Here is a 25,228-nt window from a genome sequence, read left to right as displayed (position 1 = left end):
ACAAAAATGCCAATGTTGTCATATAAATTTTCAAAAGCAAAAATAAGCCTCCATACCTGTCCAGCAGTAAAGATGGCTACATTCCTCTCATTCTGACCAAGGAAAGCAATGCTGCTTGTAGGGAAATTATTTTCCTGTTCTGCTTTTCCTGTAGCAAGATCAAAGATACAGTACCGTACCCAATTTCCAGTCTTCAAAACAGCATGCACACCTTCAGAAACACATAAATGTTAAAAAAAAAAAAAAAAAATGTTACACATCCTTAGTGAACTCTAGTAAGTACCTACCAAATTTTACATCTCTAGCCACATTTCAAATGTAGATACATTTCATTCCATAATGTTACACACAGGAGACAAAAACTGCCAAATGCGCCAAACCACTTTATCTAATTCCCATTTACTGCACAAGTATTAATAGAACATGGAGTATGCCAGTTAGCAAAGTTACAAAATCTTTTACCTTTGGAATCCACATTCACTGCTAATATTTCTGTTTTTTCAGGTATACAAAGCTTTTTAGGAGTCCTTTGGAAACAGTCAGGAACTTTTGGTGTTCCTCCAGTTTTGACAACCTGCATGACAGAAGGAATTTTGCTCTCAAATCTGTAACATACTCAGGGTTCCGACATTCACCTGCTGAGTGAGTCCTTTACACTTACCTGCAGTTCATCAATTCTAAGTAACCTACAATCCTGAAGGAGAGAAGAAGGGTCAGCATCTGAACCAGAGTTGTTTTGACAGTTAGTATTACTGGACGTTCCTGGAAATTTTACAGCAACATAGGCTCCATCCACTTTCAGCACCTAGAATACAGGTAAATACGATAAATGTTAACACTAACTCATATGAAATCAATATGCAAGTTAGAGTCACTGAACCAATTTAACACTGAAGGCATTTAATTCCTTATGAGTATGTTTCTTCAATGATCGTCAAGTTGTAAAATTAACCTGAACACACTCGCCAAATATACTGTTGACATCTACTTCCATGACATATTATCCACAGACAACATAGGTAGAGTGAGCAATGCACAGAAAGCCAAGCACAGGACTTGAAACCAGAATACTTGAGTCATACCTCTGCTACTTACTGCTTTTGATTTTAAGCCAATGTGATCATCTTAGAAAAACATAGCTGCCCGTAAACTACAGTTCTATTTGAAATCAAAAGGCCTTTGTAAATTGCAGGACATGATGTATCTACTCTGCCCTTTAAGTCCAAATGAAAGACCATCCCATTTCACAAACTAAAGAGCAATCAGGAAAAGTTACTTTGCAGGTATTCTACAGCTATAGTCCCATTTTGTTTTTAAGAATGTGAAAGGACAAGGGTGAAATTAATGGCATTCCAGCTGATGAACTCTACTCACTTGGTTTCTTAGGAGGCAAGACCCTCTCCAGGAAGAAGGGAAGAGAAAGTGGAAGCTTAAAGACAGTAGCAAGATTTTTAAATGTTATGGAAGATCATCTCCATTAAAACTGTATAAGTCCCAAAGAATGGACTGTATCAAAAAGTAATGTTATCTCTTAGCAACTTTTCTGTAAATCTAAAATTATTCCAAAATAACACTTTTTAAAAAAAGCAGAATATCACCATAAATGCTCAAGGAGAGGTATAATAATCTTCAGTTCATCTGTCAGGGACAAAGGAGATACGTGCATCAGATTAAAGGATGGGACTAAAGAGATCATTAGAGGTGATAAATAAAGCAGCCTTGAGGAAAGGGCTGATGAGCACTCACCAACCGTAAGTTCTTCGATAACCAATACCATTATAGTTCAGTGAGTAACTAATTCTTAGACATTCTGAACAAACCTTGCCAACAGGAACATTCTTAACATCTTCCACAAAAACGACTTCCCGAAGAGACCACTGCTCTTCGTTCACCTTTTCCTCCTCTTTTGGGGCAGGGGTGGACCGTCGTCGTTCTTAGACAACAACAAAATGGTAAGTACCAAAAAGAAAATGTGAAAGAAACTTTATAGATTTCATCTAAATATATGAAAAAAGATCATTTGTAAAGGGATACATAATTGAGATATCTAAATAAATTTCATGAACTACTGCTTTATGAATTGAGCTTTCATAACTAACTTCCACTTTAAATGAATTCATAGTGAAAAATATCCATGTTCGTTAATGCCTAACAATATTAACACTACTATAAACAACTGCAAAGAAGTATTTAAAAATTTTAAACTTATTCTGGACCCTCAAAATTAGGGCTATCGGACCAATGTTTAAAAAGGAGGATCTGTTGGGCTGTTCTTAAAACTAGCACATGACTATTAAAAACTTTCAATTTCCTCAAGTACAAAGCAATTAAAACTAGAAAATAAATGTACTTTGGAAAGCTTTTTTAAAAAAAACTCTTTAAATCCAAGGTGCAGTAGTAAATCTAGGTTTTTAAATTCTACAAATTCTGAGCGAAAGTTGTGACCAAGCCATAACCAATCTACAATAACAGTCCCAACAAAGGTAGGCAGATATTCTAGAGGGGCAATTATTTCCTTCTATTACTGCAATGCACTTTACATATTGCAGCAAATTATAACTCGCAAAAACAACAAGAATACTCAACACTGTAAATACTGTTTTTCTATTTAAATAAAGTTGCACGTTGAAAAAAATTAAACTAGTAGGAACACAATTTATATTAAAAGATATTAAAAATGGTCTGAGTTGCCTCAAATCAGAAACAAACTGAACACAGCTCTCTGCCTGGGATCTTACTTTGACCAATGTGTACTACACATAAAACTTACTATACGGCATTGATGCACTGCTGGCAATGGAGGATGCGTCACTACACGTGGATGCTGGAGATGGTGGAGGACCCATTTCTGTTTTCACAGGTTCCTGCTTACTTTCAGGCCTGCAATTAGAAATAAGATTCTCCTTATAATTAGGAAAATGACATATTAGGAACTTGTCAAATGGCTTATTTTTAAGACTCAAGTTTATTCTCATTAGGGAATGAAATAGTAAAAACTTATACAAAATTGTTATTCTTTAGGATGCAAACTGAAAAAGATACACATTGCATACTTCAAATTTTTCTTAATTTTTTAAAATAGGAAAGAAATATACTATGTGAAGCTATCAACAACATGGGACAATGGTTCAGATAAGCCTTATCTAGGAATAACAACAAAAGCTACACTCAATTTATCAATATAGCTTTACCAAAAGCCTCCTGAGCAAACAAGTTTCACACTTCAGTAAATCCTGACTTGGACACTGCAATTTAACTGAAAAGATGATAAAGGCAAGTAAATAAAAAGTCTACTATATCATTAATTTCCTAGAGTTCAAAGAAGGAACTCTCCTTGCAATGGCTTACAAAACTTTACCACGAGATGGTCCAAGAATAATCACCTGCTATAACTGAAATGAGAAATTATAGTATTAATAAACTATCCCTCTTCCCTGAGTTATTTCATTAACGCTATACTCGAGAAGATAACTATAGCAACTACATAATATTCTACAGATGGTAAAAATATATTTTTATTCATTAAAAGGCAGAAGTCAATTTTCAGAGAGAAAAGTCATGTATTACTCAGAAATTTGTTATATATAGATTATGCTGGTATATATTATAATCAGGGCCATCATCTTAACCCCCTCATCTGCTATTAACCCCACCAGGAATTTCACCTGAGTTTAGAAATAGTCCATAGAAAAACAGCGTTATTTTTACCAGCATCTTAGCAAAGTTCTCAGTACAAGCACACATGAACACTCATGGCTGCTCTGCAAATCCTGTGACAGTGGAAGCAAGCCAGTACTGACTCATCACGAGCACGCTTAAAGTCAGCACGTTTCCATGACTATAAGAGTCTACTGACATGAAAATGATTATCTTCTTAACATTTAATTTCACTTAGCTCTTTTACTAAGTGTATTAATAAAGAAGGCAAATTTCAAGGAAGGTTCTGAAAAACTTAATAAATCACAGGATATAAATACCACATCCTATTTTAATCTCGTTTTCTATTTGTGCACATCAAAAAGATTTCAAATGCTCTTTACAAAATTTCATAAACAATGAAAATGTATTTTGCTACTTTTATTTCTAGGATAAAAACAATCAATGCAAGTAGAGGGAAAGTCTATCCACCTATTTTTAAAAACAAGACAATATATGGAATCTAAAAAAAGAAAAAAAAAATGATCATGAAGAATCTAGGGGCAAGATGGGAATAAAGACGCAGACCTACTAGAGATCGGACTTGAGGATATGGGGAGGGGGAAGGGTAAGCTGTGACAAAGTGAGAGAGTGGCATGGACTCTACCATGGCATACACTACCAAACGTAAAAATAGATAGCTAGTGGGAAGCAGCTGCATAGCACAGGGAGATCAGCTCGGTGCCTTGTGACCACCTAGAGGGGTGGGATAGGGAGGGTGGGAAGGAGATGCAAGAGGGAGGGGATATGGGGATATATGTATATGTATAGCTGATTCACTTTGTTATACAGCAGAAACTAACACGCCACTGTAAAGCAATTATACTCCAATAAAGATGTTAAAAAAAAAAAGATGGGATGTCACATCCTACTCAACACTTTGGTTTCTCCCTTTGAAGAAGCAAAGGAAGAGAGCTGCCAAGCAAGGATCAACTTATGACCTAAGAGAAGTCACGTATCACTAGCCATCAACAAGCATCTCCACCATCGTGCTGAACACCCAGACCAAGAGTATGACCTACCCTGGGATAAAACGTGGGAGTTTAGGGGAGATGGCAGTGTGGTATTTTCACTTATGCCTTTGCCTGCAATGAAGTAAGCCTTTAAAAAGCAAGTGTCTAGAGTCTGTTATTAAGAATGCTCAATTCGATCAGCTAATACGGGCTAGATAAGGAAGAGGATTCTAAAAAACCTTTTTCTCTTACACGGGCTCCTTATAAATCTAGTGCCAGCTGAAATTCATGTGCTTGGAAAATATCCACACCGTGTCTTGCACTTTAATATAAAGTATTATAAATCCATTTAATTGAATAAACATATTCTAAAACAAAAAACTAAATAAATTTTAAAAATAAAAACAAGACAGAGAGCACAAAGCACAAAATATGCAAAAAATCTTAATTAGGCATAAATTACAGTAGCTTTGGTTTATAAAAGAATATCTTTAAACTTAACAGTAATCCTTGTACAATCATTACATTAATTTGAGCAAAAAATTTCAAAACTTTAAACATCTGTATGTATAGTACAGTCCCAATCATTTCTTTTCAATGCTTGTATAATTTAGAATAAAAGAAAATAGTATACCAAAATATTTAAAATGCTATTTCTGGAATGTGATATTATATTACTCTTCCACGTTTCTATAATGCTCATGTATTTTTTACAACATTAAGAAAAAAAGTAATTTTGAAACTTTACTAAAGTGTTTAAGATCATGTACCAAACAACCAAATCATAAAGATGACTAGATGCTTCTAAAAGTACAGGTGTTAAGATCTGTGTACCTGGCTCCCAAACAGTAAGCCAGCCCCAGAATGTGGGTTATACACAATTCAGTGGTATTTCTGTTCACATATCCCCCCCAACCCAAAAGTTTACAAATCCTTTATAGAATTTCCCTCCCCAAGCACATTAACCTGTAAAACCCTTTCAATGATCAAGATGCAGGCAAGATGTTTGGTAGAAATTAAGATGATTATACATGGAGAGAGGAGGAAAAAGTCTGCCTAAGACAGTATGGCTGAACATATTATCACTGCTATGCAACACTTTCCAAGGATGAACTCTAATGACAAAACAAAGACATCAAAAGAGAACTCTACACTGCTATTCTGGCCACCAAACATTAAGAATAACTATAATATACAAATATTAACCAATTTGCAAACAGTAAATTTTACCAATTCCTTTGAAAATTCATGGGGATCTTAATAAGACCCCCTCACGTTAACACTTGTCTAAGTCACTGTACACCTCTAAGTCTCCTTGGTTACCCCCCTTCACATACAGAGCAAACTAGAAACTGATGTTAAATCAAGATTAGTTAGGGCATAGTACTTACTTAGCTTCAGTAGTTTTGCTAGCTTTGTCCATGCTTTTCAAGCTCTCAGGAGATCTAAGCTGAAACCTACAGCTATCATTCATATTCCAAACTGACTCCATTAAGACACCAACTTTAGGAATCCCAGCACTAATTGAAAATGCAACTGCTCCAGCATGATAGAGAGGATTATTTCTTAGGCATACCTAGCAAACAAAAGAAAAATCACCATCAAGATGACAATTTTAAAACAAACTAGAGGAGTTACGTGTTCCCAAATTATGGAGCAGGAATAATTGGCACATTTGCTAAAAATGAACTTTAAAATTTCATGCAGCAAATAACCTGACCGTTCTGCCACAAGGACACAGAAGAGAAATAGCAGAGAAGAAACTAAAAAGGTTATTATTTAAAAAGTGAAATGTGAACAAAACAATTACATTTTTTATCTGTTTCTTATAATTTGAAATTATTTTCTTCCTTAATTCATGATGCTATATATAGGCTCCATAACTTCATCTCTACCGATACTTGTTTCCCTCAGAAGACTGTTGTTTCCTACAAGCCAGAATTTTCACTGAATAATATAAGTTTTCTCTTAAATTAGAAAAAGAATATGTAGACATTAGTGTTAGAAGTTAACTGAGTTCAGCAGTGAATAACCTATAAATCTTCACTACCATGGAGCACCCCTAGGTCATACTCTAAAACCAATAACCTCTAAGGTGACACTGCCAAATGCACCAACAGTAACTCTAAATGAGGTATGAACATTATTTCTGGAAATCTCTTTTGATTCTAAAGTAGCCCAATCTTACTTTCTGTTCAGTCATCCAGTGACTAACGATTATGTTATATTTGACAGTGGACTATATGATGATCATGTTTTTTGTCAATTTATAATTAAATATAAGTCACACAATCGTAAGAAGGTGGTACATTTGAGAAGTACAGGAACTGGAAATACTGACACAGAGCAGGAGTTCTGTCAAAGAATAGCTGTGTGTCACTAAATATAGCTCTGTGGCATAGAATGAATAGTTCAGAAGAGCCGACTTCTTGAAAAGGGTATGTCCTGCTTAGGTTGACTTAAAGAGAGGTTTCATCCATAAATTTTTGGAAAATACTGGTGAAAGCTTAAATACTGAAAGAGGATCAACAAGAAAGAAGGCTATAATTGTCAAAGAAATGTGGCAAGATATATTAGAAGTTATCCATTAATACCTTCTTATAAAAATAAATGCACCTTAGAGACAAGGAGGTGTATATCCAGCATATAAGAAGACATGAAATGAATATCTGCTAAACATACTACTCTCCACAATTATGATCTGTGAGTGCAGGTGCGGCTGCAAACTCTTAACTGATCGACCATTCTTTCTGATGTTAACATATGAACGATTTCCCCATTATGTGGCCATGACTGTCTTAAACCTCCAGTTTTCTACACTTTAAAACAAAATCTTATTCTATACCAAAGTATTGGAATATGCTGCTATTTTTCACCAATTTAGTGCCAAGCTATTGCTTAAAACTTTTCTTCAGTGCATCTTTAAAGGATTTTTCTACCCTCCCTGTCTATAGTAATGTCATCCTACATGCTAATAAGGCATCTGCCAGGATATTCTGCTAATATGTGAGTCTAATAAATAAGGAACTTTGAAAACATGAGAAATCAGTATGTGAACTGAATAAGAAAAAGGGAGCTCCTAGAAAAGAAAGATCTGTCCAAACCAACTGATGTAAATAATGAAGACTAAACAACAATATTCAAAATAATGGGTAATTGCTGAAAACTTCCTAGTTGGAAGGCCAACAAAGGAGTCAGAACAAGACAACCATGAATAGGACCAAAACAAATGGGAGTCCCAAACAAAAATAAGAAGTACATAAGCTGAGTTTTGGAGAAAAGTAACAGCTAAAGTAGTGATTACTTTTTAAGACACAGGTAATGTAAACATGATACCACCTTATAGTGATGAGAAAAAGCTGAATTGAAAAAAAAGTGCTAGATGAGGAAATTAGTGCCATGTTACGTCACAAAACCCAACACTTGTCTAAGCGTTAGGGATTATAAAGTCCTTAAACACTCATTGCAGCACTTGCTATAATGAATATAAATGTCAACTTTTAACCCGAAGATAAATTTCTAACAGAATCTAATGAATTAGAAGTATAACGGTAGTGTTCAGACTCTTTTGGTCTCAGGACCATCCCCCCCCTGTTAAATATTACCAAGGATCCCCAAATCTTTTGTTTATGTGGGTCATATATAGTTGGTATTTAATGTATTAGTAATTAAAACTGAAAATTTTAAATATTTAATATTAATAAACCCCATGTTAATATAACTTATAAAAATAACTACATTTTTTAAAAATTCAGCAAGAAAAGTGGCATTGTTTACATTTTTGCAAATCTCTTAATGTCTAATTTAATGGAAGACAGCTGGAGTCCCATGTATGCTCCTGCATTCAATTTGCTGTAATATGTTACTTTAGCTGAAGTATATGACGACAACTCAGCCTTACACAGATAGGTAACTAGAAAAAGAAGGACTCTCAGATCCCCCGAAAGGGCTGAGAAGCCAGCAGGAGTCCTTGGACCACACTTTGAGAACCATTGGGGTACTAGAAAATCACATTCCATAAGATATATATATAAGAGGCTAAAACCATCTCAGAAACTAGTAGAAACACGAGGATTTGACGAAGACTCCTGCCTCATGCTGACAATATCGCCAGAGAGCAGTATCTTTCAAACTGCTTGGTCATAAGAATCATCTGGGATGTTTGTGACACATAAGGAAGCCTGCGTCCTACCACCAACCAACTGAAAGAATAATTCAGGCAAGGGGCTCCAGACTCTACATTTTTAAACTCTACATTTAAGTACCAAATGATTCTTAAAACCAGGCTAATCTGAGATTCCTGTCCCACAAGAAAACCAACTGACATCAGGGCAGAATCTATGTTACTCAGCTACTGAGTAAAAAGTGATGTGGCACATACATACTACTGGAACCAGGTCCTTCAAATGACATTCATTTACAAAACTGCCTACGGGGGAATTAATTACAAGGGAAGAAATGATTTTGATAAGCAACAATGTCCCTTAGGACAGACTTAATTCGTTGTTTTTTTTTAATATGTATTTATTTATTTTGCCTGCAGTATGCGGACTTCTTAGTTGAGGTACGCGGACTTCTTAGTTGCAGCGTATGAACTCTTAGTGGCGGGCATGCATGTGGGATCTAGTTCCCCGACCAGGGATCAAATCTGGGGCCCCCTGCATTGGGAGCGTGGAGACTTACCCAAGGAAGACCACCAGAGAAGTCTCAGGACAGACTTAATTCTAACCACTTACCTGGGTACCAACAGTGATGTTCGGCATTGAAGAAATACCAGCACTAGATTTGGGCTTTTTGTTTTTTGCTCTAGCTTTCTCTAACATTTTTTTCCTTTGACTAAAAGGGACTACACCCCTGAAAAGGAAAAGCAAAAATTGGACAAATAAGCGGCGAAGAAGCCCATTAAATAAATCTGAAATTACACACATTATATTTAAGTATTACTTGTATATTCCTTCTCTAATATTTTTGCCTCAGTATAATATTAAAATGTATAACTTATTAATAATCATAACTTGATCACAGGTTTATAATACATAACTGGGTCCACTTTTATTAAACATTTAGGATTAAAAGTCACAGGAAATTCATCATTTGATATTTACTTCCAAATAATTGTTTCATCAGTAAATTCCCCTATACATTACTTCTGCCAATGCAAAGTTGCTGATAATTCCCTAAAACACAACAGAAAATACATTTGAAGCCCCTTTCGAACAGTAAAGGAATAATTAAATGAGGCACAGAATATTCATACAATGACATACTTTAATAACCTTTAAAATTATATTTTATGTAGCTGTTAAATGAAAAAAGTATGAAAAACACTCTAAGTTTCTAATTAAGTAAAAGCAAAGTACACGTTTATATATAGGAAAAAAAAAAAAGATTAATAAAATACTCCCAAAATGTTAATAGTAGTTACATTCCGGTTGTAGGATTATAGGTGAGTTTTGTTTCTACTTTATACCTTTTAAAAATTTCATAATTATAGTCACTAAGTATGTATTATTTTTATAAGCTTTTCTTTATCTTAAGGGTTTTTTCCAATGTTACTTTGCTCCAAAGTGAAAATTTCCCTCTCTATAAAGCATTAGCTTTTTTTTTAAAATTGAAGTATAGTTGATTTACAATGATGTGTTAGCTTCTGGTGTACACCAAAGTGATTCAGTTATTATATTACATTTTTATATATATATATATAATATATATATATAAAATGTGAAATATATATGATTATATGTATATTCTATATATAGAATATGAAAAAGAATATATATACACATATAGAATATAAATAAAAACAAGTAATCTTTTCAAAAGGACTGTGGTCAAAATATATATATATTCTTTTTCATATTCTATACATATGTATATTCTTTTTCATATTCTTTACCATTATGGTTTACTACAGGATATTGTATATAGTTCTCTGTGCTATACAGTAGGACCTTGTTGTGTGTCTATTTTCTATAGAGCAGTGTCTATCTGCCAATCCCAGACACCTAGTTTATCTCTCCCCTACCCCCATTCCCCTTTGGTAACCATATGTTTGTTTTCTGTGAGTCTAAAGCATTATCTTTCAACTGACCTTCTCTATTGGTATTCCACTACTCAAAGCACCTATCTGCGTACATAAAAGCATCCACTGATATGAAATACCCCCTCTGTGATACTCACCACCAATATAAATTGTTCTCTAGCTGTGCGCAGGTGTAAAGGGCACAGCAATGTAAAGAAACAATCCGTTCTCCTTGAAGTTCTGAGTAAGTCTGTGCGGTGTGCTCTAATTTAGAAGCCACAGAACTTAAAGTTTCATCTACCCATGTAGCAACCTAAAGATAAAACATCAGAGGATTAAATAAAAACAAGTAATCTTTTCAAAAGGGTTGTGGTCAAAACGAGGGCAAGGAATACCTACACTCTGGACTGGAATTCTAAAGGCTAGAAAAAAAAGTAATTCAGAAAAGGCTCTTAATAAGACTAGAAACTAAAATACTTCCTTCACGCAAGTCAATCAAAATAGCAGTTATTGAAATAAATGTCTAAAGTCATCTCTAAGGCATTAATTGAAAGTCCATATCTGCTCCAACAATTTTTAAACGAATTTAGTGACTCTAAAGTCACACTGATAATCTGAGATATAATATCCATACTTCCTCAATCTATCTACTGTAGTTCTTGAATATCTCCTCTTTTGCCAGGACTTAGCGTGAATATTTTTTCCTTCCCTTAAAGTAGAAAGCTATCTCTGAAAAGGAATTATAATACAGAGATAAACCAGCAATAAAAAGATTATACATTGGATTACTGTACTAAGGCTTGAGACACTTTGTTATTTGCAGATCTAGTTAGATAGAAAGATAGAAATGAAAAGATGGAAAAGGGGCAGGGAGAGGAAGAAAATCAAGAATTTAAGAAATGTTTTTCACAGTGTGTCATACCTTGTTATTTTCTGTAGCTACAGTTGCTCTTATGCTATTTGCAGACAGGAGAACTATCTTTTCATTGGTTAGCCCCAAAAATGTTGCTCGTGGATGATGTAAGGAAGGATTCTTTGAAAGCATAAGAAAAGCGATTACCATTTTGTATGCTGATTTGAAGAGCTATTTAAAGCAAGATTTAATATAATGAAATACCTGTGCATTTCTGTAAGGCTCAGATTCACTCCACTTCCACTGATAAAGTTCTCCTTTACTGCTGACAGCCAAAAGCTCAGAATACAAAGCCCCAATACAGATGAATTTTGTTCCATCCTGTAAAGTGGAAATAACACAGTGGTATAAATATAACAACTGCCAAACCTAAAGATTCGGATACATCACATTAATTACTACATCAAATTTCGATTAATTATGTGAACACACAAACCGCTTTAGCAAAGTCTCCAGCACAGCCCGCAATGCCCTCCTTTAAGTGGCCTGGGCGCCCCACCCCCCGCGCCCCCGAACTCACTCTCCTCCAGTCATATTGGCCTTTTTCCTGCTCCTGCCAGTATCCCACCATGTCCTTGTCATTCTCTTGCCTTGTTTCTCAGGTGACTCACTCCCTCTCCTCAATCAAGTCTGCTCAAATGAGACCTTCCCTGACTGCACTAGCTACAAAATCAGCACTCTAATATTCCATCTCCTGACTCTGCTTTCTTTAGTTCACAGCACTTCACAACTTGACATATTGTATTTACTCATTTATAGTCTACTTCACTCAAATATAAGCTTTGTCTTGTTCACCACTGTATCCCCTGTTCTTAGAACAGTGAACAGAGTAGATGCTCAATAAACGTGTTGAATAAATGAACAAAAAACAGACTAAGGAGTTGAAGTGGCGAAAGTCGAGTATCAACACAAGATTCCTTCCCTGTAGGCTATTCCAAGCTGCTGAAACAAGTGTCTGTGTTGTTTTTTAAGGTAAAAGTTCATTTAGTTTTAAAGCAATGCACATGCAATGAGTCGGAACGCAATTAAATTATAAAAAGTGCAGACAATAAATTAAATAAATAATATAAATGATAAAGTGATAATTTTTTTAACATAAGACCAAAATGACCAGAAATCTCACAGCAAAGCTTGCCAATAACAGATTTTACGTTGTATTTTTGCCACTGCAAAACTTCTCTGCTCTCTTTGATATTCTGGCTCCAGAGTATGCTAAACTAAAGGCGTCTTTTTAGGTTTCTGTCAAATTCCAATCTTATTTGGTCAGATGGGTTATGGTGCTCAGCTATAGTCTGTGAAGCCTGTCAAGACTTATAGTAACAACAGGTTATGCCTCAGAGCTGTATAGAAAGAACACTAATTTTTTTTTTTTGCAGTTTCATGCTGGTGATTTTTCTTTTTTTAAATGTAAGCCACTAATTGTTTAAGAAAAAATTTTAAACCAAAAGATGCATATTAATATTACACACAAACCGAAACACAAGTGACTTTTTTTTTTTTTTTTTTTGCGGTACGCAGGCCTCTCACTGTCGTGGCCTCTCCCGTTGCAGAGCACAGGCTCCAGACACGCAGGCTCAGCGGCCATGGCTCATGGGCCCAGCCCCTCCGCGGCATGTGGGATCTTCCTGGCCCGGGGCATGAACCTGTGTCCCCTGCATCAGCAGGCGGACTCTCAACCACTGTGCCACCAGGGAAGCCCAACACAAGTGACTTTTAGCACAGTACATACATGCTTACATAAGCTCAAATATTTACACATTTAAAACAATTTCCATTTAACATACGAAATTTCTGAAATACATAAAAGCATTAATACTTTCTATAAAACTACAATTAAAACATCAAGTGCTTTCTTGGAGTTTCAAGTTACCTCTTTAAAATAAGATCTTGCTTGCATATATAGTCTTTCTCCAATAATCAGTATGAACTGTTTTTTCCCCCAAGAGGTTTATTTTCCAGGTACATTATAAGCTCAAGAAAACGGACCCAACAATTATGCAATGTAATTATGTCATAACAACTTAATTGCACATAATGCTTTAAAGTAGGTTTGGATGAAGTTCTCAAACACTTTGGTATATGTCCTTCAGGGACTTCTATTAGAAACAACAGGAATTTTAAGCCCCTTCAATCCCCATTTTGCTTTAAAATGGACAAGTCTTTGGTTAAAGTTCTACATTTTGGGCATTTATTATTAATTAAAATGGTCCCCAAACCAATAAATGGCGCTGATGTATTATTAGTTTACAAGACTTCATTTAACTTGTTTCTGATGCAGTGGGAAGCTATAGATATTCATTTATTATAACATGTCATTGATAGTTTCAATCTTTCACTTATAAGCAGACAAATCAATAGGTTTAGTCAGTATTTCTCTGTTCATTTTCTGTTATAATCTAAACTATACAGTAACTTGCAGTAACTATAGATACTGAAGAACACTAATTTTAATCTTCTATTTTACCAGTGCCAATCAGCTCTATTTTCAAGTCACATCTATGGAGGGATGGGAAAGAGACCAAACTTGAAATTTTCCAACTTAGCAATTCTACTCTTCCCTTCACCATGGGTATCTGAAAAACACCGTGTACTTTCTCCAGGGCTGCTGCATCAAATCTTAACATTTCTACCTCACACTTCCTTCTCGACCCCTTGGTTAAAGAGATGATAGAATCAGACCAAGTTGAGTCCAAAACCTGGATCCAACACTTATTAAGTAGGTAACTTCAGATAAGTTATGTAACTTCTCTGAACCCATTTCTTCACTTCTAAAATGGGTATAATAATAACACGATGGGGAGGGGGGCAGTAAAAACCAAATAAAGTAACATATATTAAAGTACCTGGCACAAATAAGTGGTCAAATTCAACTCTGGTTACTCTGCTGCCCTGACTTCATCTCCTACTCACCCAAAAGGCACAAGCTTCCTGAGTATTTCCATCTCCATCCAGACTTACTTAATGAAAAAATACCATTCTCCCCTCCCCCTCCCCTTCTCAGAGAAAGAAGTGTTCCTCTCTACTATCTAAGGACAACTCACCACACACAGTGGATACAACCCTCTCTCATTACCTCCACAACCGTCCAAACCCGCCTGCCCTTCAGCCTTAGGCCCGGGGAAGTGAACTGTCACCCGGCGTCCGTCTCACCTCACCGGCTCGCACTGACAGCCACGCCTGCTCTTGCAACAGCCTTATCGATGCCCCATGCATCGAACCAATCCATCTTCTCTTCAAACTCTTTGAACCGTTGGACCCTGTTCATCACCAGTTCTAGAACCTCTCCTCTCCCTTGTTCACAGGTCACTACTCTCTACTGGTCTTCCTCCCATCTTCATGACTACAGTATTTTCTCCACCTCCCTTGTACCACCATGTACTCCCTGACCCAGATTCTGTCCTTGTCCGTTTATTCAAATGATGTTCCACCCTCAGCCTAAGTGACTGTATCCACTGGGGCGCCACGCTTTTAAACGTGTAAATCTTCTATCTGCAGACTAACCTGCAGATTAACTGCCTGGATGTCTGAAAAGCACCCTACCATCTCTAAAATGAATTCATCGTCTCCTCCAAAGCTATATGTCCCCTGTAGTCCCTATCTCCATGAATGACATCTACCACCCACCCTGTAACAGGAGGGCAACAAAGGAACCTGGGCCCTCTCTTCAACTCTTCCTCTTCTCTTAACCAGATGGTGACTAGCAAACCAATGCTATACTTTGTCTCAACTTCCTCGAACATTCTTCCCTTCATCCATCCTCCCTGTCATTGCTTTGGTTGAGAGCCTCACAATTCCCTTCTACAACAATTCTACCAGTCTCTTAACTGACTCTAGATTTTTACTATTCCTATCTTTCTCCCACTGTACCAATAGTGCTCGTCTCCCTAAAAATATACAAAACCAAACCCCACCAATCTCATCATGTCATTTCTCTAAGAACTTTGCTGGCAGAACAACATCCTAACTCTTTGGCAAGTTGTCTAGGGCTCTCTGGTCTTCTCCACCCTGCTCTTCTCCTTCTCCCACCACAGAGCAGCAATTCTGAATTTCTCACTGTTCCGCAAACACACCCTGACCTTTCCTGACTCTAGGCCCATACTTGACATGTTTGGAATGCCTCTGCATCTTGGTTAATGCCTACTTAACCTTAAAAATGCTGCTTAAATGTCATCTCCTCTGTGAAGTCTTTGCCACATCTCTCAGGTGGTGTTAGTCATTCCCCACTCTGAGCCCCTATAAATACTGTATTCACACCTTCAGTCTAGCACTGGTCATACTGTGAACACACTTCATTGTATGTGAATGTCTCTCTTCCCCAATGAGTTGCCTATGGGAAGGTCCATAATGAATTCACCTCTACATTCCCACAGGCCAGCTTGGTGCTTGGCACATAGTAGGAGCACACTGACAACTGAAGGAACAAATTCATCTCAACTCAAACTTTTTGAGTAAAAACTCTGCCAGAGCAGTACAATCCTAAACGATTCATCCCTATAGCCACAGCATGGTGTGTGAGGCACTCTCAGAACTGACTTGCCTATATCCTTCAAGGATGGACCAATGTTCCCCAGCTCATTAGTCCTGAATGAGCTAAGTGAACCCTGAAGGCCCTGAAAATCCATTATGGACAAATGTGGAGAGATGGCAAAACCACCAACCAAAGGAGATGATGGAAAAATCACCTATTGTCTCTTGCCTGATTTAGATCAGTAGGTGGAGAAATACAAAGCAATCAAATACACACAAAGAAACAGTATTTTAGCTCACACACTTCATAATATCATAGAAGACAAGGCTTTTATCATTTTGATGAAATACTAATGGCTGCTTCTGAGCAAGTTGGGCCCTGCTTCAACCCAACTGGAAAAGGTGGATATGCACATTTCCGTAAAGATCAGTAGTTTGTAGCTCTACTTTTTTTTTTAACAAAACGAATCCTTTAGAAGCTGAATCTAATCAATAAATTTGCAACTGTCTGAACATTAAAGATCAACCAGATGAGGAATCCCTCCCTAAAGACAGATGGAAAATGTCAAAAATATGATAAAAATTACCTTAAAAAGCCAAAGCTTTAAAAGAAAAAGAAAAGAAAAAGGTCATTCAGCATAGCAACATGAACTCCTATTAACTTCACCTAGTTACTTACATTTTTTAAAAATTGGTCTTATTATTCCTAAATTTCTCCCTACAAACCTTGGTTTTCTTTTTTTTAATTTTCCTACTATCAGCAAACACTAGTTTTCCCATTAAGTACCAATTCTAACTGCAATGTGCTGTGTATTATGGCTGAAATGGATGTTATACAACTACAGGTTACATGGCACAATTTGTTAACTGTCCTTATTCACACTTCACTTCTCCTTACCTATCTAGGTTTCCATTTTCTCCTTATTCCTGGCTTCTCTTCCTCTTTATGACCTCTTCTCCTTTTGCTCTTACTTCATTCTTAAAGTACATTTGTGACACACCTAGCCAACTTTTTTAACAGATACTTCCTGGAAGCTTCCATATGTTGATTTAAAAAAAAAAAAAAAGATCTTCCTCACCCAACTTCCACTTCTAGAGCCTTGAAGGCGAAGCAGAATGACCAACAAATTGGATCAATTGGTCCCAACAGTGATGGCTGCTTCAAATAATTTAAGGAGCCAAATGTCATGGGACTATTTCCTCTCAACACCATTCAAAGAAACTTGAGAATAACACACAACTCTACAATTCAAAAGGCTGGTGGGGAATAAATTTTCTTATTTTCCCTAAACTATATGAAAATAGATGCAGAACAGTAAGCGATACGACTGTAAATTAACAATACTGACTTGCTGAATCAGTTTTGTTTCTTCATCACCCACCAAACAACTTTTGTCAAATTCTTCTCTGGGAGCTTACTGGAAATAAAGGATGTGTGCATTTTCTAATCTGAAAGGGTTTGTTTTGTTACAAGGCACAAAGCAGAAGTTTTTATGTTCAACTTCAGATTTACTTAGTATGGATTTCCGTGTAAGTTTTCTCTGCCCTTTCCCTTCAGCATTTACTACTTAGCTCTTACCTTTGCATTCTCACTTTTAACAGTCTTTGTTACTATTGTGGCTGCATTTTTTATTCTCTTATCAGTCACTTTAGATTCTTGTTGGAAGTAGGTTGGTATATATATAGATACAATGTAAATGTAGACATTCAGCAACACAGAACTAAATTTCTAATCTGAGAAAAGTAAATTCCAAAAATGACTGAGAAGTGAAAATGGAGCCATGTTAGATAACTGCCTAATTGAAAGATTGCACCTTCCCATCAAAGTAACTCTTAGTAATCACTCTGGCCTCCTGTGATTCCCCAAAGCCTCTTATACCTAATTCCATTATGGTACTTACACCAAAGTATTAACATCATTGTTCTGCCTTTCTACAAAACTCTCACCCTAACACCTGAACAAAAGGCCTAACACACAATATGCATTTAATCAAGGCTACTTAATCACGTGTGCGTGTGTGTCCCCATCCATTGATGGATGCTTAGGTTGCTTCCATATCTTGGCTATTGTAAACAATGCTGCAATGGACATGGGGGCAAATGTATTTTGAGTTAGTGTTTTCATTTTCTTCAGATAAATATACCCAGAAGTGGAATTGCTAAATCATACAGTAGCTCTGTTTTTAATTTTTTAAAGACCCTCCCTACTGTTTTCCATAGTGGCTGAACCAATGTACATTCCCACCAACAGTGCACAAGGGTTACCAATTATGCTTTTATACTAGTTTTGACATTTAAATCAAAATAATTTATGGAAATAAAGGTTACCTCAAATATTTTCAATTTAAGATTATACTGTAAAGGCTTAAAGAGAACATTCATTCCACCATTAAGGGAGCTTTATTAGCCTAGAAAATGGTGAAATTTTGAAGAAGTAGCCGTTCCTCTAAATAGGTGGTGGGAAAGTCAAAATTATTCCAGATAATTTAACAGTGGAATTTCTCAGGCACTCTAACAAAAGGAAGAATGAAAAATACCATGGATACTAACCAATCTTACAATTTAGGTCATTTCTGAAATTAAGCTGGGACACCCTCTTCCCACCCCCCCACCCCCCAAAAAAACAAAAAACAAACAAAAAAAGGGAGAGAGAGAGAAAGCAAAAGAGACAGAGAGACTACCTCCAAACAGTGCGTGCTGACGCCCTATACCTCCCTGCTCTCTCCACCTACCTCTCCATCTCCTATCAAGTTTGCCCCAAAGCCCTTTTCTCCTCCTCAGGGCTCACTGCCCCCAACTCTGGAGGACTAATAGGGCCCCACATAGTGCCTGTTTCTTCATGTGGAATGTATCCTATGCCCCTGTATGATCATTTTGCACACTGTTCTAAAAGCAAGGTCTTTTTTCCCTTTAACAACTCTCTGCATTCTCTTTCTGACTGCAGCATTCAGCCTTGCAAAACAATCATCTAGTGGTTTGTTGATAACTGGGATAATGCTTAACAGCTTAATTAGGTTTATGCTGTTTTCTTTCCCTGAACTGAAATTTTTGATGTCTAAATTTCAATCACAAGCTAATAAAAAGTAGTTCTTCAGTGACATTTTAAATTAGAGTTTTCTTTAATAGGAAAAAAAAGGTATAGGTAGGATATACTTTGTTGCACACACTGGTATTTCTCCTTCATTCAATGTCTAAACAAACGAAGGAAATAACACACTAAGTAAGGCCTGTACAGTGTCAAGATTTTACGATGCATTTAGTAACTGTCTCTGAAAACAAGCTATACCCAAAACCATGCCTATCAGTAAAGGCCAACAAAGACCGGCTAACTCTAACAGAGGGTACACTGGCCAGGGAAAAAGCTTGCTAAACTCATACTGTTCAAAACACTTTCAGATGTGTGACAAAGAAGCCTACACTAATATGTATGCAATGGCACTATTAAAACAAGATTAATAAGTCCTCTATTACTTCCTGCCAATATGACATAGACACAGTTCTAGCATGATCAAGGCAAGAGAAACAGGAAACAAAGAACAATGTAGGGGAAAAAAAAGAAATGAAAAAGAAAAAGCCCAATGGTTTAAATCACCTTCTACCATATGAAGTAAAAGTAGAAACTGGAACATTTCTAGCTTTATGGAAATAAGTAAGAGAATGCAATTCAGGGAAAGTCTGTCAGCTGCCAAAGAAAACAGAATAACCTTTTGCTTACAAAGAGGCTGATTGAAATTCATGTTCCTTCTTGCATTCAAGCTTTCCACATGAGCTGAATACAGAGGAAAATAAATGAACTACATCAAGAGTCACAATAACTATGAAAAATAAACAAATTCAGAACACTAAATAATATTTTTCCTTTAATATCCCAAATTCAACTTCAAAGAAAGAAAAGAAATCTACATCAGAATCTCCTTATCTGCTAGAGATAACCTTCAAGTTCTTATCTTCTTTTACTTCTACTTTAGAAAGTTCCTATCCAACTGGCTCTGGAAATAAGAAACAGGCACTCCAAAAAACAGGTGAAAAACCCATGGCTTCCTACAGGAGCCTTTGAAGATAAATTACCAATCACTTAAGACAGTGAAACCTACACACCATCAATAGACTATGTCTATATGGGAAAAGAATCTAAAAAAGAGTGGATATATGTATTTGTATAACAGATTCACTTTGCTGTACACCTGAAACTAACACAATACTGTAAATCAATTACACCCCAATAAAAATAAAAGTAAAATAAAAGAATGTGTCAACTCTGTTTCACTTGTAGCAGTGATGGATTTTTACAGATTCAAGTCAACTTAAATCCTGCATGCTTTCTAGAAGCTAGTCATTGTACTACCACTCAGGATGCAGAGCGTAATTCCCCCAGTCCATTCCTGTTCAGCCTGCTTTGTCTCCCACAGCTTTTAGAGCAAAGGGCCTGTCAGAATTCACTGCCATCAAACGGGAAAGCTAAAATCAAAGAAACACAGATCCCTAATCTTGCCCTGACATGCATGCTTGTAACAATGACCAGAAACCTGCCCTGCAGAAAATGGGGTACTCTTGACAGTACAAAACAAATTCCTATCAAGAAATATACCATTCGTTACTGGTATAATTACCACCAGAAAAGAAACCCTGAAACAGAATGCTGATATATTATCTGGAACTACCATCCTTATTTCTCTGATTTACTTCATCAAGTAGAAAAAGAAATAGCACCACTGAACACATCTCCTTAAAACGACTCCTGTACTGTCAAATAAAGATGATCTACTTATATTTAAAACAAAACAAAAATATCACTTTATGTCTGCATTTTATTTTTATTTTTTATTTTCTGACCGCGCCATGCAGCATGCAGGATCTTAGTTCCCTGACCACGGATCGAACCCATGACCCCTGCAGTGGAAGCATAGAGTCCTAACCACTGGACAGCCAGGGAATTCCTATGTCTGCATTTTAAATGACAGTACGAAAATCTGAAATAAAACAGAAACTTTTTTGGGGGGGTGGAGGGGAGTGCCAGGAATTCAGTTAAAATGGAAAGGATGGGTGGGGTTTCTTTTCAAATACCTTATCAGGCCACCACTGCAAATCTTCTCCTAGAGACACTGGACTTTGAACAGGTGTATTCTTCTTATCCAAGTTTGGCTCTCCTTCCTTGCTGGTAGAGCCCCTTTCATTATCAAATGAGGCTCCATCAAGCCACCTTCGTTCACGTAAACGTAAAACGGATTCACGTTCACGCAACAGCTCAGAGTCTCTCTCTAAGGGAAGAAGGAGAACTGGTATGCAATTGGGTCACACCAGTGGGATAAAAGTAAGCCACTCTCTAGTAAAGACCCTTCAGGATGCAACTAACAGCAGTTTATCCACTCACAAGAACTTAATGTAAATGTATATCTAATAAGTTTGACATGCAACATTCAAAACATTAACTCTTTCAAGTGAATGTATGAAAATTATAAACTAGTATTTTTAAGCACTATGTAGAGGCAGACTTTTCTGAATTCCAACTATATGCTTTTAGAGCAGAACTGCTTTATTTTAAACTGGATTTTGGATTTTTTAAATGGAGTTTTAAATATTTGGCTTTCATTAAAAATGTTTACCGTAACTTAAATTTATTAGAAAATATTCATAAATTAAAATTTTAACACGTTAGATACATAAACCAAAAAAGAATATTTGTTAGAGAGTCTACACATACAGATTAAAAAAAAAAAAAAACAACCAAATCTTGAAAAGGGTAAAATAAAAATCCATTAACTATAAAACTTTTGATAATCCAAGCCCTTGTTTAGAGTAATTTTATAGGCTGGATTTTTATGGAAAAGTCTTAAAATTTCTGAGAAACTAGACAGAATTTTTCTTTTGAGAATCTTTATAGAAAGATTACTTTACAAAAATGCTTCCCCTGAAACTGGCCTACAAACTTTTTAAAACCAGTTTTTTTCAGCTTGCTCACATATTATTTTTTAAATAGGCAACCAAAATAAACTTTCCAAGACTTGGATAGTAAGGATTAAAAACAATATTAAGTTGAACCATATAAAACTGCCATCCATGCAGATCTAACATGGTCAAGTACCACCAATTTCATATGGTTCAAAGTAAAACAGATGCCCACATAGAATGACCTAAGGAAAAGCAAAAGGGAGAAATTTAGAAGGAGTTTTGTGTTAGATATTGAATATCTTAAATGCAATACTTGATGCATTTTAGGCAGTAAAATATGCACTTATTTTTAAAAAATTTTTAAGCTGTTACATACTAGGTTCAGTACACTAAAAGATCATCATAAGTCTGTTATTTTAAAACTGCTTTCAAGTACTAGGTATTTGCAGTAAGGTCTTAATATAAAACAGCATCCTTTCCAGTTTACTAATGATAAGTAAATAATATATCTGATTCTTGCCTGTTACTTCAATCAAGCAGTTTTACATTCTGGAAAGTAAAAATACTGACTTACAAAAGTTAAAATGCAAGCTAAATCCATATCAACATACACAGTGAAAGGTTTATATTTGTATGATTTCAAAATCTTCTTTCTAACCTCTACTGTGTACTATACCTTTCCAAGATTTCAAACTTCTAAAAATATCATTTTAGTATGATAAGCATTTCTATATATTTACTATTGATCAATCTCATTCTAATAAGTTTTTTCATATTTCACTCTTCCATCTAACCAGGGTTTAAAATGAACAAAATAATCACTTTATTTTAATCAAATAAACTAAAGAGACTTGTTATCTGAATGCTGCATGTCACCGTAAAGCAGAATTCTGCTTTTACTTCAGAATCCATATTCCTAATTAAAAATACAGTTAGGTAAGTTGTAACCCTTTACATATATGCTACTATGTTGATAAGATCATCTCTAAAGTTCTAGTGTGGCTCTTCAAACTCAAAAGTAACTATTTTAATGCCAAAGCATCCAAAAACACTAACAAGTAATGATTTCATCTACTGTAATATTAAAAGTTCAAATACAATGAATTCTACCACTATCTCTCCGTAGAGTCAGCCAACAATCACAAAAAAATAAATGCAAAATTACCTCGAGATGAGCCTAGCCTGGAAAGTGACGAACGACGAAAAGAAGGGTAACCAAAATAGCTAATGTCTTCAGAAAACATGGCATCTGCATCAATAATGACACTTGGGTGGGCAGAATGAATGTCAGCATCAAGAAGAGACATAAGATCCTCTATAAACAGAAACAAATATAAATGAAGCAGATATAGAGAAAAAAATCTGCAGACCATTGAAAAATCCCTGAAAATTAAAACATTAAAATCAGGGACTGACTACTGACATAACCTGAGAAGAAAAGCAGTAACTACCTAGGAAATAAAGTTAACGTTATTAACACAGATTTTAAGGAACATCAATTGCATGACTGTTGCTTGGGCTAACTACTAAATTACCACAAGAAAAAAAGATCACTATTGAAGATTCTTGTGACATCACAGAAAGTCAAAATCTAAATGCAGTTCAGTTATTCCATATTCAGTAATAAGGGCATCAAAATACAACATTCCAGTCATCTGTCAGCCAGTGATAAAGACATGCACGTACATCCATGTCTTTATAGGACCAAACACAAGTCCACTGAGCAAAAACATTTTCCCTTAAACAGAATTTTACCATCAAATCAAACACTACAATGAGAAATATCTACCACCTTGGAAAGAACAGTCAGTAAATCTATTGCACTTTAAAATTCCATTCCCCAGTCAAAGAAAAATCTCTCCCTTCAGAGATGAGAAAACCATGATGGTGATCAACCAACCTCCAGGCAAATAAGATTCACTGGCTGTATCATCCCCATCATCTCCATCTTCATCATCCCGGCTAAGTAAATTATTTACAGCAAGGTTTACATCAAGATTTGTTCGCTGAAGTTCTCGAATAATGACACTTCTGGATTTGCCTTGTAAAACGACTTGGGCCTGAAATAAAAAATAGAGTACTATGCTAATTATCTTTTTCATAACTTCTTTATTAAAATCAGCTTCCTAGGATCAATACAGAAAACGAGTATTTCACAATTCATGATATAAATCATGACTACAGCCTGCTATATTTAGTTAAACCTCACCCTGTCCTGATATCTTACGTTAATTGTTCTACAAGATCCATACCTGTGAAATCAGCTCCTCTGGAATCACAGATGCTGGAATAACTGGCTGGGGTTGACTGCCCAAAAGCCCAGATCCTCGATCCCGTCCCGTCCGAATTACTCGAGTCTGTCGGCGAGAATCTCGAGCTCCAGCTGACGACCTACCAGAGGATCCTCCTCCACTTCCACCCACTCCAGAACTCCAACGACTTCTAAATATTGGAGAATTTAAAGAAACAGCATTTTAAACAATCATTCAGAAAGATCGCTTTGGGTCTCATGTTCATTATCTTAGAATATGATAAAGCTATTTTTCTAATTGACATAATATGCTATAGTAGTATTTTGACAGAACAAAAGAACTGAACTTTAAAATAACACTGTTCCGGGCTTCCCTGGTGGCGCAGTGGTTGGGGGTCCACCTGCCGATGCAGGGGACACGGGTTCGTGCCCCGGTCCGGGAGGATCCCACATGCCACGGAGTGGCTGGGCCCGTGAGCCATGGCTGCTGAGCCTGCACGTCCGGAGCCTGTGCTCCGCATCGGGAGAGGCCACAGCAGTGAGAGGCCCGCATACCGCAAAAACAAAACAAAACAAAACAAAACAAAACAAAAAAACACTGTTCCAATTTTTTTAAATGCTGAAGTATAAACTCACTTTTTAGAAAGATACATACCACCCTTTTGCATCTTTTAAAACAATTTTTAAAAGAACCACATACCAAGCATTTCTAGTCACAGCTCTAAAGTGAGTTATAGAATACATCTCACCTTTGCGTGAAAGACCTATGAGACATAACTACTAACAGTCTGCAGCACAAAAAGTAAAATTCAGAGTTTAAAGACACAACTAAATGGAAAGACACCCGTGCCCATGGGATGGAAAATTTAATATTGTTAAGATGTCCATACTGCTCAAAGCAATCTACAGACTCATCAAAATCCCTATGAATATCCCAATGGATTTTGTCCCTCAAAGGACATAATCAACAGAGTAAGGAAGCAACCTATAGAATGGAAGAAAATATTTACAAATCATTTATCTAATGAGAGGTTAGT

The 25,228-nt window shown here is 36.2% G+C and overlaps 1 protein-coding gene across 2 annotated transcripts in view; it reads right to left on the bottom strand.

Annotated features, from left to right (window-relative positions):
- Positions 1-25,228, bottom strand: part of UBR5 (ubiquitin protein ligase E3 component n-recognin 5) — a 141,348-nt gene that overhangs the window by 65,167 nt on the left and 50,953 nt on the right. For both annotated transcript variants that reach the window (XM_089898843.1, XM_022584666.3), the window contains exons 6-19: positions 24,193-24,382; positions 23,841-24,000; positions 23,106-23,255; positions 21,116-21,327; positions 11,789-11,905; positions 11,594-11,704; positions 10,830-10,984; positions 9,386-9,503; positions 6,041-6,225; positions 2,771-2,880; positions 1,821-1,933; positions 662-805; positions 463-574; positions 57-211 (exon numbers count right to left, since the gene is read on the bottom strand). In XM_089898843.1, the coding sequence (XP_089754969.1) occupies positions 57-211; positions 463-574; positions 662-805; positions 1,821-1,933; positions 2,771-2,880; positions 6,041-6,225; positions 9,386-9,503; positions 10,830-10,984; positions 11,594-11,704; positions 11,789-11,905; positions 21,116-21,327; positions 23,106-23,255; positions 23,841-24,000; positions 24,193-24,382 (2,032 nt within the window). The remainder of the gene's footprint in view (positions 1-56; positions 212-462; positions 575-661; positions 806-1,820; positions 1,934-2,770; positions 2,881-6,040; positions 6,226-9,385; positions 9,504-10,829; positions 10,985-11,593; positions 11,705-11,788; positions 11,906-21,115; positions 21,328-23,105; positions 23,256-23,840; positions 24,001-24,192; positions 24,383-25,228) is intronic.

The sequence above is a fragment of the Delphinapterus leucas genome, chromosome 17 (assembly GCF_059928025.1).
Source record: "Delphinapterus leucas isolate spDelLeu-1000000601 "Yukka" chromosome 17, BTC_Dleu_Yukka2, whole genome shotgun sequence".
Taxonomy (NCBI): domain Eukaryota; kingdom Metazoa; phylum Chordata; class Mammalia; order Artiodactyla; family Monodontidae; genus Delphinapterus; species Delphinapterus leucas.
Note: the sequence above shows the minus strand (reverse complement) of the source record. Positions and strands in the feature narration are given on the sequence as shown.